The sequence below is a fragment of the Microtus pennsylvanicus genome, chromosome 3 (assembly GCF_037038515.1).
Source record: "Microtus pennsylvanicus isolate mMicPen1 chromosome 3, mMicPen1.hap1, whole genome shotgun sequence".
NCBI classification, from domain to species: Eukaryota; Metazoa; Chordata; class Mammalia; order Rodentia; family Cricetidae; genus Microtus; species Microtus pennsylvanicus.
Window position 1 is genome coordinate 27,549,073 of NC_134581.1, and position 15,031 is coordinate 27,564,103.

The following is a 15,031-nucleotide window of genomic DNA, read 5'->3' on the forward strand; positions in this document are numbered from 1 at the left end:
TCTTCATAAGGTTGTTGCTGTTAACACAGAATCCTTCAGTAGAAAATAACAGCACATGGAAATACAAGAAAAATTATGAAATACAATGTGTGTGTGTGTGTACTGGCATCTGAAATTAAAAGTTATATTCTAACCACAGCTGGAGGATTAAGAAGTTTAAGTTCAAACTTAGCTACATAGTGAATTTGAGGGTAGCTTGAGCTACATAAGATCCCACCTCACAAAACAAAATGAAAAGCTGTATTTCATTTTCTGCCTAGTTCAAGATTAAACTTCTGACAGGCATGGTGGTACATTCCTGACACTCTAGTACCGATGACACTGAGGCAGAGAACCATGAGTTCAAGAATGGTCTGATCTATAAAGCAAGACTCAAACCCCTAAAATTCAAAAGCAAACAAACAAAAAAGACAAGTCTTTATTTAGTCTAACTTCAAAATAATGTTTATATTTGCTAATTTTTTTTACAGGACTTGACTAGGAGAAATTACTCAATTAACATTAAATTTAACAATTAAACATATTAGGTTTAAGGTCCTCTGAAATATTATACAAATTTTTGGGGGATGACTGTCACAGCCTCCTGAATATTGGAATTATAAGTACGGGCCACCATGTCCAGAAAATGGTAGATTAAAAGTTTTTTTGTTGTTAAAAATGCTATCCAAGTGCTCTACTATTAAGTTATATCTGCAATTCAGCACTGTTGATTTTCTAAAACTATATCTACACATACCCTTTGTGTACACACATACACACGCATGCGCACGCAGACACACACACACATGGAATATTTCAAGACTAAGGAAAAACTACATGAAGAAAAATATTCTGGGATTGGAGAAATGGCTCAGCTCTGCTTGTTCTTAAAGAGCACCCAGGTTCAGTTGCTAGCACCCACAAGGCAATTCACAATCATTATAACTCCAGTTCCAGGTGATCTGATGCCTTCTCCTGGCTTCCAAGAGTACTATACACACACATGGTAAATATAGATGCATTTACGTAGGCAAACACTCATACATGTAAAATAAAGGGAAATGAAACATTAGAAAAAGGAAGGAAAAGTATTTTCTCTCAGTTAAGTTGGTGGAATAAATCCATGCTTTATAAAGCAGAAAACGTCCTGAATATGCTATGGTATGTGATAAAATTCATTCATATTTAATCGCAAACACGCAGTTCTCATACCCACCTTCCAAAATGCAGGACTATATACCGGATGAGATCACCTTGCTTTTCCATTTTGTTGTCTGTTACCATGGGCATCAATTTGTCATAGTACTTGGCAAGGTAGAAATGTCCATCTTCCCACTCTGGCAGAAACGAGGTCACATCCTATAAAAAAGACATAGGCTACATATCTATGCAAATTTCATAGTAGGCTGGTGCACAATGTACTAATATGTGATTAAATATCAAAAATATGCAACACAACCCCCCCATAAAAGCAGGACGGTGGTGATGCACGCTTTTAATCCCGGCACTCAAGAGGCAGAGGCAAGTGGATCTCTCTAAGTTTGAGGCCAGTCTGGTCTAGAAAAGCTAGTTCCAGGACAAGCTCAAAAGCTATAGAGAAACCCTGTCTCAAAAAGACAAAAACAAAACAACAAACAAACAAAACAAAACCAAAAATACAGTACTCAGCAAATTCAAGTTGTTGTATGTAACTTTGGTTTAATACATAGTATTCCATCAGAATAAGCTCAAATGTATGGTGTTGATAAACATTCTTGTCAGGAGTGATAGACAACACCTGTAATACTAGCACTCAGGAAGCTGAGGAAGCAGGGTTTCAGTAAGTTTGAGACAAACCTGGGATACATATATATAGTGGGTTATAGGCCAATTTGGGATACAAAGTAAAGTCCTGTCTCAAAACAACACACACACACACACACACACACACACACACAGCCCCAAACAATCAGAAAGCAAAACCTCCTTCAAACAAAATATTCTTGCACATAACCTATGCAGTCATGCTAGGTCAGATTATATTTATGATATGAGGCTCTTATGAAATTACAGTTTCTTCTATGGTTAATGTTACTGGTTTGTTTATAGACATGTCTCACCATGTTGTGCTGAGGCTGCTGAGGGAAAAGTGCCATGAGTTTGGCGCTAGTATGACTTGCACAACTGAGTTCCTAGCGGGCAACAGATAGAAGGCATGAACTGATTTTAACTACCTACTTACCCTAAAAAGGAGGTCCTGGATTAGACTAACAGTTGATTTATTTATGATGTGAAGATGGGATAAATTTTTCCCTACTGTGAAACATCTAAATGACAGAGCACCATGTCTTGAGAAGTATTTTTTAGTGCCCTATAATAATTTATAACCTGTCTAGTTATAAAATTGTTCTGCTCTACTGGTTTATCTAATTGTATAAGAATATAGTATTCTGATTATAAAACCTTTACAAGTTTTGACATGTATGTATGCTGGTTAGTCTCTGGTTTCCCCAACAGTTATTATACTATAGCTTTTCAACCTGCTTAGGGATGCAAAAGACTGGCACTGATGATTTCTATCATTGAGCCTGTTTAACCTGCTAACTTCTAATCAGATATAGGAGATTAGGGAGTAGGAGTGGGTCAAGGTTGTTAAAACTCTGGTTTTCTTCCTGCTGAGTTGTAGCTGTCTCTGCTCCTACACTCAAGGTGTGGTCCAGCGTTGCCTTCCTACAGTAATAATCCTTTAATTCAGTAAATGCTCTCCCATCTTGTTCCTTCTGATCCAGAAGTGGTAATGATTCACCACTCTCTGTTGCCATCTATTTTCTAACTGTATCCAGCCTCATACAATATTGTAAAGGTATCTTGGATATGCTGGCAATTACGCTATTATGACAGCTAACAATCTATAGGATCCTGGACTGTATTCTAGACATGAAAAAAGACATTATTGGGGCTAGAGGGATGGCTCAGAGGTTAAGACCACTAGCTGCTTTTCCAGAGGTCCTGAGTTCAACTCCCAGCAACCACATGGTGGCTCACAACCATCTGTAATGAGATCTGGTGCCCTCTTCTGGCCTGCAGGCATACATGTAGGCAGAATACTATATACATAATAAATAAATAAATCTAAAAAGAAAGAAAGAAAGAAAGAAAGAAAGAAAGAAAGAAAGAAAGAAAGAAAGAAAAAGACATTACTGACAAAAGAGGTAAAATTTCTGAAAATAGAATTATGGTTGTACAAGTTACTAAAATTAGAGAAGCCTAATTCTATACAAGATTCTCTGTGCTTCTTTGGCTAATTTTTAAGTTTATGATGATTTCAAATTAAAAATTAAAAAACTAAGATACTAGTAAGACAAAATGTCTTTGTTATTATCAGCCTTGGTATTTCCACATAACTTTTAAATTCCAGTTGTCAATTACCTATTTGTTTTTTGATAAAGACTGCATCAAACTTACAGGACATTTTATAGTGAAATGACACCTTTACATTATTGAGTTTTCTCATTTAAAACTGTGTTACACCCCCAATTTACTTAGGTCTTTATTTAGCACACAAGGGCTGGAGAGACTGCTCAGTGGTTAAGAGCACTGGCTGCTTTCCCAAAGAACCCAGGTTTAATTCACAGCACCAAGATAATAGCGCACAACCACCAGTATCTCCAGTTCTAGGGGATCTGCCTGGTTTACAGTGGCACCAGGTATACGGTGCACAAATATACATGCAGGTAAAAAACCCAACACATAAAAATAAATAAAATTAAAAACTCACTCAATAATTTTTCATAATTTTTTACTATAGTTTTTTTTTTAAATGTGAGATTATAATTACATCATTTCCCACTGCCAAACTTCTCATATACTCCTTGGTTTCAAATTAATGGCTTCCTTTTCATAAACATATACACATATATTCCTAAATGCATACATACAACATGTTCAGTTTGCATGATATTTGTATATGTTTCAGGGTTTAACCATTTGATATTGGATAACCTAGACACGTTTTAAAAAATTCTGAATAACTTAATCCTAGGTGTTTTACATATTTTTTGGTCTTTTTTCTTTCTTCCTTCCTTTTTCTTTTTTTCTTTCTTTTTGTTGAAGTGAGGACCTAACCCAGAACCCTGCAATTGCTAAAGTACTCTACCATTGAGCTAAATACCCTATCCTGATACTTTATAGTTTTGATGCGATTCCAAATGTTTTTGGCTTTTACTTTATATTTTTCTTTTTCCACTTTTCGTGTATGAATGTATACATGTATGCATGTTTTTGCATGCGAGTGCACATGTGTAGGGGCCTGAGCTTTATTTCTAGAACCATCTCCACCTTATTAATTGACACAGAATCCCTCAATCTAACCAAGAGTTTGTCAATATGGCTAGCTTGCTCTGGGGCTGGCCCATTTCTGCCTTCCTAGGGTGAAATTAGAGGTAAACTACCACGTGTTCCCATCATTCATGTAGGTTTTTAGGATTTTTGAACTACAGTTTTCATACTAGGATAGCAAGCACTTTAACTGCTGAACCATCTCCTCAGCCCCCTAAATTGTATCTTTTCTGAGGCATAATTTTCATATAAACCATATAAGTTTGACATATAAGCGTTTGACAAATATGTATATCTGTGGAGCAATGGCACCAATCAAAATAATAAATATTAATTAATACAACTGTTTCTGGAGTTCCTGTTTGTCCTATACCTACTGGCCATACAAGTATTGATATTATGTGTCAATACACATTACTTTTACTTATACTGGTTTAATATGACATAATCAATGCATATATCACATCCCTCTTCTTTCATTAAACACATCTGTGATATACATGTGCCTTGTTATATACATAAAAAACTCATTTCTCTTTTTATTGGGGGGGCATGGTCTCATTATATAGCCCAGGTTGACCTTAAACTCATGATCCTTTTGCTTCTACTTCCTGAGTGCTGGTATCATAAATGTGTGTACCACTATGTCCCACCCTTAAAAATTTATTTTTTAATAATTGTGGAGTAGCATTCTATTGCAGGACCATACCATAGTTTATCCACTTTTCTGTCATAGACCAGATGACCTATTTTGTTTTTAATGAATAAAATAACAATTATTTTATACAACTGATTTTATGAAGTTATGTAATTATTTATCTTGGCTACATATCTAGAAATAAAATGGCTGACATATCTTAGGTGTATGACAAATATTGCTACCAGGCATGAAGAGAGATCTAGTTGTCACAATAATAGGTTTGCTAATCTTTTAGATGTTAGCCATTCTATCCTCTGAAGTAGCTACCTCAGTGTGATTTTAATTTGCACTTTACTACTAATGCCTTTAAACATCTTTTCATGTGTCTTTCATCCATTATATGTACTCTGTAAGAAGTGTCTATTCCAAGTTTTGATAGATATATTGAGTGACTTTTCCTGAGTTTTTATAATTTGCATATAGCCTGTTGTAGATACACAGCATATTGCCCCACCCCTCCAGTCCACGGCTTTCGTGACAGTGTCTTTTCTATAGTATGTTTTAGCTTTCACGGAACTCCAGTTTATAAGACTTTCCTTTGTGGTTAAGGTTTGTTTTATTTTATTTTTTTAACCTATAAAACTTTCACCTAAACTAAGGTAAGAAAGATTTCCTTTGATTTCTTTTATCTTTAAGTTTATAAGTTTAGCTTTTCAGTTTTAGGCATATTAAAGTCCAATTTGAAGTAAATTTAGCTAATTAGATAGTCCAATATTATCTTTTTCTCACATAGGTTTCTAGCTTCCCAAACAGTTACTTGTAGATTGTGGGATTTTTTTCATTTTTATTTTTTAAAATTATTTTTAAAAAGGGTAGAGAGATGACTTAGGGTTAAAAGCACTTGCTGCTCTTGTAGAGTCTGATTCTCAGCACACAGTTACTACAACCTATAACCTCAGCTCTAGGGGACCCAACACCCTTTCTGTTGTCCTTAGATACCTCAACTCACCTGCACATTACCCCACTATACACACACACACACATAATTATAAATGAAGTGTTTTTAAAAATAAAAATGTATTGTGTGCATGTATGTCAAGTACATACAAACATATACACAAATAAATATAATAAAACATCACCCTTCACAATAGTAACAAATAACATTAAATATCTTGGGATAACAATAATCAAAGAAGTAAAGATCTGTTCGACAAGAACTTTAAGTCTTTGAAGACAGAAATTGAATAATATACCAGAAAATGTAAAGATCTCCCATGCTCTTGGATAGGTAGGATCAACATAATAAAAATGGTAATCCTACCAAAAGCAATCTATAGATTCAATGCAATCTCCATCAAAATCCCAAAACAATTCTTCACAGATCTTGAAAGAATACTCAACTTCATATGGAAAAACAAAAAACCCAGGATTGCTCTCAACTTTCTTTTGAAGACATAGTCTATTAACCTCTGATTCAGCTGGACTGACACGCCAGTAAGTCCTAGGGGGTTCTCCTATCTCTCCATCTCTTAAGATTAAAAGTGCATACTGTGGCACCCAGCTTTTTCAAACAGACCTAATACAGCTCTGGTTGAAGAGCTAGTGAATAAGACAGAAGACTATCAATTCTTGATTATTCCCTCCTATGAAGTGCTGGTATTACAGCACACCTATGGCAGTTCACAACTTTCTGTAACTCCAGTTCCTAGGGGATCTGATACCCCCACACAGACAAATGTGCACAAAAAAATAAAAAAAAATTAAATTAAAAAATAATTTCATACATAAAAAACAAATGGTTTACATTACATATATAGTTACCTTATATTTCTTCATAATTGCATTGCTTTCAAAGTTAGCTGTTTCCTCCATAAACCGGCCAACTAGCAGTGTAGCTCGTCCATGAATTAACATGTGCTTACTCTCAGTTGGAGATTTATTTTCAGGAAAACATAATTCAACACCCTTTTGAAGAACAATAAGTGCCTGGTGAACATCACCCTAAAAGGAAAAAAAGGCAATTAACAAATTTTTAATTTAAGAATATATTCTTAGTCAGACAGTGGTGGCACATGTCTTTAATAGCAGTACTTGGCAGGTACAGTTGAATCTCTGAGTTCAAGGCCACCAGGGCTCTGTGGAGAAACCTTGCCTCACAAATTCACTTGTAAATTAATGTTTATACTCTCAATTAAAGTCGTAAGGTGGCACTGATTCATTTCATGCATCCATTTACTCATTCATTTTAAAATTAAATTACAAGGATCTGAAGATATAGATATACATACATAGATGATGTGGAATAACAATAATCCATAAATTAAAAACTCTGGCTTAAAAAGTTCAGTTAACTGGATGTGGTGTTGTATGTGTATAATATTCCCACCACTCAGAAGATGCAAGCACGAGGACCACAAGTTCAAGGTCAGCCTTGGCTACAGTTAGATTTTATCTCAACAAAACAAACCAAGCAACCAAACAAAAAGAATAAAAGAAGTTCACAATCAACTGAAGAAAGAAACTATGTAAAATACCCAACATGTTTAAGTGCTATAACATAAAACACAGATGAATACTTTAGTGGATAGAGAAAGGAGTCTCCAAAATCTATCTAAAGGTACAGGAAAATAAAAGAAACCAGTAGTCAGGAAAGATTACACCGCCCCCCCCCCCAAAAAAACCCAAAAACCTGGGGGTTGGAGAGATGGTTCAGTGGTTAAGAGCACAGACTGTTCTTCTAGAGGTCCCAGGTTCAATTGTCAGCACCCACATGGCAGCTCACAACTGTCTCTAATTCTTGAATACAACACCTCACATAGATATACATGCAGGCAAAACACCAATACACATAAAAATATAAATAAATTAATTTTTTAAAATCTGGTTTTGATTCAGAAAAAAAAAATCTGAATTTGGTCTTAAAAATGAGTAGAAATTAGCCGGGCAGGGGCTGGAGAGATGGCTCAGAGGTTAAGAGCACTGGCTGCTCTTCCAGAGGTCCTGAGTTCAATTCCCAGCAACCACATGGGGGCTCACAACCATCTGTACTGAGATCTGGCGCCCTCCTCTGGCCTGCGGGCATACATCGAGGCAGAATGTTGTATACATAATAAATAAATAAATAAATAAATCTTTAAAAAAAAAAAAGGAAATTAGCCGGGCAGTAGTGGCTCAGACCTTTAATCCCAGCACTCGGGAGGCAGAGGTTGGTGTGTTTCTGTGAGTTTGAGGCCAGCATGGTCTACAAGAGGACAGGTTCCAAAACTACAGAGAAACCCTGTCTCGAAAAACAAAAAAATATACCAACAACAAAAAAAAGGGGAGGGGGGAATTTTTCTGCATGCAATTTAGTGAATAGCATTTTAGCTAGATTTTATTCTATGTGTACAAGTGTGGGCTTGAGTATGTGTGTTTGCACCACATATGTACAGGTATATTCAAAGGCCAGAAGAGAGTATCAGATGCCCTGAAACTGTAGTTACAGGTGGTTATGAGCCCCTTGATACGAATGCTGTAGCTGAAACCCATGTTTTCTACAAGAGAACAAATATTCTTAATTACTAGTCATCTCTCCAGTTCCAGAAACACCAATTTTTAATTTTGGCTCTTGAGGGTTTGGAATGGGGTCATTATATGGCACTGGCTGGCATGGAGCTCTTTATCTAGACCAGGCTGCCCTTGACTTATGATGATCCCCTTGCATCTGTCTCCTGAGTATTATGATTACAGGCCTACACTACCATACCTGGCAAAGCAATACTTTAAATTATGATCTATGACCAAGCAGTGATAATGAGCCCATCGTTCCCAGTCTACAATACAGATAAAGTAAACAGCTGATACTTAACAGTATGTATGGTCCTCTTTCTCTACAAGAGATGTTTGAAAACCTCCATTGGATGCCTCAAATTGTGAACAGTAAAAACCCTACAGATCCTAGTATTTTCTCAAATATGTATGTATGTGTCTATGTATATATCCATAGTTAAGTTAAATTTATGAATAAGAGATTAGTAACAATCACGAGTAATATAATTATAATTAAACAATACACTGTAGTGAAAGTTATTTAAAAATTATGACTATTTCTGGGATTTTCCATTTAATATTTTCAGCCATAGGTTGACCTCAGGTTACTGAAAGTAGCGAAAGCAAAGCTGAAGATATGAAGGCTGCTACTTTACCACTGTTAAACTTCAGCATTTGTTAGTTTTGATATATTAGATGCATTTCTGACTTAAAGGCATTTTCAACTTACAATGAGCTTATTGGGATGTTTCCCCAACCTAAGTTTGAGTAGCACCAGTAACCTCATTTTAGGCGAAATCTATATAAAGCATTTGTGAGACGGACAAATGAAGCTGAAGGAATAGGACAGCACTCAACCAGAAACGGCCGTGTGTACTTCCCAGAGTTCAGACGTTCTAAAATACAAGAATACTTTCAAGTATTGAATCTTTTGAAAAAGTAGTATGTTTCAAAGAGCATTTTGCAAAGGTTACAGACTACAGAAATATAAACAGAGAATACATGAGATACATAAGAACGCTGTAGAATTGTTAGAGGCTGAAAATAATGGCAGTATTTAGAATAGGATGAAAAAGAGAGATGATTCAAGAAACATTTCAAAAGTTAGAGCAAAGATTTAGCTTAAAGTTGGATGTGGAAAGAATTTCAGGTAAAGCCCAGATTTGTTTTAGATAAAAGGATAGAGGTAGAAGAGAAATAGCTATTATTAGGCAATGGACTGCATTTCCAGCATACTGAGTTTAGGCAATACAAAGACTAATGCTAGCTCATAAAATGACCTGGTGACATCTAACACAGGCTCAATTACCACTTTCCGCACTGGTCCAGGAAACATATCCCTGTCCTCTCTTAGTCACCACCAAGTTTCTACAATCACATATGACATCACCTACAGCTACAAAATGTCAACTGCAAAATATGCTATGCCTACTATAAATTCTAAGCTAAATGACTATCATTTAAATATGGGACATAAAATTAGTAAGTAGCTCATACATTTAAAAAATTACTATTTTTATTGCTGGAATCTGGGGGCTGTTGGGAAGTGTCTATGCCTAAACTAAGCCTTCCTGACAGGTGATGACAGAAGTACATCTTGACAGTAACACAGTGTTTCCCAATGCGACTAGTAAGAAAGTGCTACAAGCATTTATGAAGTGCATACTGAGAACCTACTACATACACAGAAAGTAAACTAAAGTAAGAATTGGAATGTTCCTCAGAAATTTCTCTCAGATGAAAATGGAAAGAACTTTACCATAGGATTGAAAATAGGTATTTGAGGACTGCAGAATAGAAGCAATCTTCCTACCTAGACTACAGTAGAGAATGAAGAAAAGGACAGAGAAAGAAAGTTCTGAATTTGGACTCAGGGTTTCCCCAGCTCAACGTTGATAGAAATATGTAATTCCAACAGAACATTTTCTGATGAAGTTCACTTGGCCAGTACCTTGGACCACAGCCATTTTGCCCTTTCCACATACAGTTCGGCAAGTCGTGATTCTCCTGCATTAAGGAGAGCATTGTAGGCTGTCTGATGGTGCCCAGCCTTTCTAGCTACTCTGGCACTCTGCAACCAGCATTCTCCAACCATTTCATTGTAATCTGGCCTAAGAAAAAAATGTAGCAAAAATAGGAGAAAAAGAACACCTGTAAGTGTATATCAATAACTTAAACAGTTCTTCTCAACATAGAACTTTCTCGGTGTACTATTTTAATGCTTACTTTGTAAAGCAACAACAAACAAATACTGGTTTTAAAAGTTTTTTATGCTATTTAATTTGTATCTTAGAAGTCTATCTAGGCTTTTTTCCCTTTTTTCTTTCGTTTTTGGTATTTGAGAATCAAACCCAAAGTTTAATACTTGATAGGTATGTACTCTACTAGGAACATCCCAGCAAAAGACTTTATTCTTGACTTGCATTGGTATTTACCTCTCAAGATATGTTAGTTACATAAAAAAAAGTTAAAATGATAAAAACATACATATGTATTATATTAACTTTTTTTTGAAACAAGGTCTTCTAAGAAGGTTCACCGACATTTAAGAAGACCCTCCTGTACTAGCCTGAGTACAAAGATTATAGGCAAGCAACATTATGCTTGGCTATAAAATTGATTCTTTAAAAATTTCTTTAAATGGTTTAAAATTCAGTTTATCTTAAAATTTATTTATTTACTTTTATGTGTATAAAAGTAGCTTGCTTCTACGTGTGTGCCAGAAGAAGTACTGAATCCCTGGAACTGGTGTCACAGGTGGTTGTGAGTCACCAAGGAGGTGCCTAGAACATAATCCTTATTTTCTGCAAGAGCAGCAAGTGCTTTTTAATCACTGAGCCATCTCTACAGTCCTTGGTAAAATTGGTTATTGTGGTCTAGGTTTGTTACAACTATGTAATGAATTCATAAGTATTGAAAATAGAAAATGTAGATGTAGAAAGAAAATATAAACATGATACTAAATTCAAGAGAACTGACTTTTTTTTTTTTTAAAGTAATATGAACCACCTTTTAGTGAGGCTTAATAAAGCTCTTCGAAGGGCCAGGATAGGCTCCTTGGCTCTATAGGAATTCTGGGTCATTTCTAGTCGAGCTGCCCAGTTCAGAGAGTCTTCATAACAACTGTCACCTGGAGATTTGTTAAAAAGTGGTTTGATGCTATGCTCCAACTCACATAGCATGTGCAATCTGAAAACAGACAGAACATGTTAAAATGTTACCTCATTCAGTCTTATCAATCTCAGTAAGTATGGACTTTTTACCTCAGCTATGAAAAAAATCAAACTTCTAATATATTTTCTTACTATATAAACAGCAACATTTTTATGATTAAAAACTAAGTGTAAACACCAATTTATTCTAGTGAAAACATTTAGTGCCTTGATGTCACACCAAAATTCCTGTGAATTAAACTGAAGAATATATGAAAACTAAAATCAAATTTTACTGCCAACATGAAAATAAAATACGAACTCATTATGAATGAATATGAAATATTTATATAATACTGGTAATAATATAAGAGAGCCTGATACAGTAAATACAGTAAAAATAAACCTGTAAAGTGATAGTCATAGAAGCCATGATATAGTCACACTATCTCCTGCATTTTTATAATAATCAGTGTCTATGACTGTGTTGAAGGCACAAAAATATAGCAGAGTAGCTACAGAATGAAATTACATTCAGTGATCCAATATCTAGTTTCCCCAAGATATTACAGAAGACCATATAAAATATAGTAAATTCTAACTAAAAACTATATTTGTAAAAAAAACAAACAAAAAAAACCTATATTTGTTTTTTAAACCTGTAATACTTCAATTATAGCATTTTTTTAATCATTTTTTCTCAGATGAATAAGTAGACAAAGGAGATTATGTTAGGATATTTTAAAAAGAATATAGGAGCTAATTTGTGTTGTTAAGCAATATACCAAAGATATTATCAGAATTATTTACACATAAAAATTATACCAGGTGACATATATAAATGAGGAACATAAAAGTAGTATTCTTAAAATACCTCACAATAAATTCATATCCTCGTTGGTAGGAGCCTCTTTCAAAGCTTGCAGCTGAAAGAGGTACAATTTGTTCTGCTCTCACTAGTTTCAATGTGTCATAGAAAGCTGTCATATCTCTTTTTTTAGCTGATAACAGGAGCTGTCCTAGTCTGACACTCCACGTTGTAGATTTCCCATCTGAAATACAAGTCAAGAAATGCTGTGATGAGTAAGTCCAGGATCTAGCTTTGCTGTATTTTATGAGATGGGCAGTAGAAATACTGAACAGATGGTTTCGCTTTACTTCAAATAACTAAACAGGCAATCATAAAATAGGCAAGGTTAATTGTGAATGTTGCTAAGCTACCTAAATTGTAATATTTATAGTAAATTACAGCTGCTAATATTTTAAGAAGTAACTTTACCTCCTGCCAAATAATTTTCCACCAAATCCCACTGTGACAGTTTCCAAGCTGCTTCTACTCTGTATGTGTTTAATTCATCTGTCCACTCAGACCTATTAGGAGAAATGCATATCAACTACATTTTAATCTACTTACATTTAAAGTAGCATTATATTTTATAGGTTTAGATGTTTTAGTTATTTATTGTATTTATATTATATTTCTTAGTCTGATACAAAATAATTACACAAAACAACCAAGAAAATCTTAATTGCTGAAGAACATTTCCACTGTTTTCATTGAGCTGGGCATGAGGGAATACATCTTTAATCTCAGCACTCAGGGAGGCAGGGCCAGGTGTGAGTTTGAGGTCAATCAGGGATACACAGTGAAACTCTGTCTCAAAATACCAAACAACCAGACAAAGAACTTCCCCAAAGAAACCTATTTATTTTGTGTGTATATAATCTGTGTCACAGAGCACCCATGAGGGAAAAAACTTGCTGCAGGCTGTTCCTCCTTTTATCATGTGGGTCATTGAGACTGAACCCAGTCAAGTCACTAGAGAGATCTTATCTCTGCCAAAGCTCAGTCAAAGGGGTGATCCTGCAATGCTCTCTACAACCTGACTCCACACTCCACTGAATTCCTATCTCGTCCCCTTTATATTTATTGTTTCTGTCTCCACCTCCCTAGTGTTGGGATTAAAGGTGTGTGATCCCGAGTACTGGGGTAACTTTTGTGGGAGGTCTGTTTCTCTTTTAGACAGATTCAATTTTGTGTAGCCCAGGGTGGCCTTGAATTTACAGAGATCCTTCTGCCTAGGATTAAAGGTGTATGCTATCACTCTCTTGCCTGAATGGCTGACCAATGTGGCTGGCTTTGCCCTCTGATCTTCAGGCAAGCTGTATTTATTAAAACACAGACAATATTACACTATATAATTCTCTGTCTCTTAAAAGGTGGCCTTATTATATTAGCAAAGTTGGCCCCAAAGTCCTGGGCTTATTATACCATCCTTTTGTCTCAACCTCCTGGGGAACAGCAGTCTTTGCTTCTTTAGTTGTCAGTCTGATACATCTGAGAACAGAGACCCAACTGAGGAACTGCTCCCATCAGCCTGGCTTGTGGCCTGTTATGGAGCATTTTCTTGATTGTTAAGTAGAATCCTTAGAAGAAAATAGTCCATTAATTGGGTATGGGTAGCTATTCTAGTTTGCTTTTCTATTACTGTGATAAAACACTGACCAAAACGAACTTGAGGAGGAGGAGAAAGTTTTTATCTTGGTTTAGAAATTACAGTCCATCATCAAGGGACTTAAGACAGGAGCTTTAATAAACAACAAAGAGACCAAGGAGAAGCAAGGCTTACTAGCTTACTCCCAGTCTCACATTCAGCCAACTTTTTTATGCTGATTTGGCCCACCTGCCCAGAGACAGCACCACCCATGGTGGGCTGAGCCTTCCTTCATCATTAGTAACTAGGTGATACTAGGATTAACAGTGATATTTGGGTTATAATTGCATGGTAGCAGCTAGTCTTTTCATTTTTTTAAAAATTATATAACTTGAATATTGGTTATAAGATAGATTCTAGGTAAATCTAGGTAAAGAATCTAGCATATAGCCAATATTCAAATTCAATGTTATATATAACTAAGAAAATGAGCTGGGCAGTAGTGGTACACGCCTTTAATCCTAGCACTCTTGGGAGGCAGAGGTAGACAGATATCTGTGAGTTCAAGGTTAGCCAGTGTTCATTTATATTTTAATAAAGCTTGCCTGAAGATCAGAGAGGAAAACAGCCACACTGGTCAGCCTCACAGACCAGTCAGAGATGGCACACGCCTTTAAGCCCAGTAGCCACATTGGTTTGCCATAGAAACCAGGTTGTAGTGGTGCACACCTTTAATCCCAGCACTAGAGAGGAATATAAGACGGGAGGAGATATCTCTCAGACAGTCTCATTCTGAGGATTCGTGGAGGCAGGATTGCTTTTTCAGTCTGAGGATTTCTTAGAGGGAAGAGCTCTCTAGTTGCTTGGCTGCTTTGCTTTTCTGATCTTCAAGTTGAACTCTGGGTTTTTATTAATCGTGCTACAAATCTGGTCTACCCAGAACAGTTAGGACTATTACATGTAGAAACCCTGTCTTG

At 35.8% G+C, this 15,031-nt stretch overlaps 1 protein-coding gene across 1 annotated transcript in view; it reads right to left on the minus strand.

Annotated features, from left to right (window-relative positions):
* Atr (ATR checkpoint kinase) overlaps nucleotides 1-15,031 on the minus strand; it is a 100,915-nt gene that overhangs the window by 20,817 nt on the left and 65,067 nt on the right. Inside the window, exons 31-36 of the mRNA XM_075964966.1 lie at nucleotides 12,899-12,990; nucleotides 12,494-12,671; nucleotides 11,477-11,656; nucleotides 10,419-10,578; nucleotides 6,761-6,940; nucleotides 1,196-1,338 (exon numbers count right to left, since the gene is read on the minus strand). Of these exons, the coding sequence (XP_075821081.1) occupies nucleotides 1,196-1,338; nucleotides 6,761-6,940; nucleotides 10,419-10,578; nucleotides 11,477-11,656; nucleotides 12,494-12,671; nucleotides 12,899-12,990 (933 nt within the window). The remainder of the gene's footprint in view (nucleotides 1-1,195; nucleotides 1,339-6,760; nucleotides 6,941-10,418; nucleotides 10,579-11,476; nucleotides 11,657-12,493; nucleotides 12,672-12,898; nucleotides 12,991-15,031) is intronic.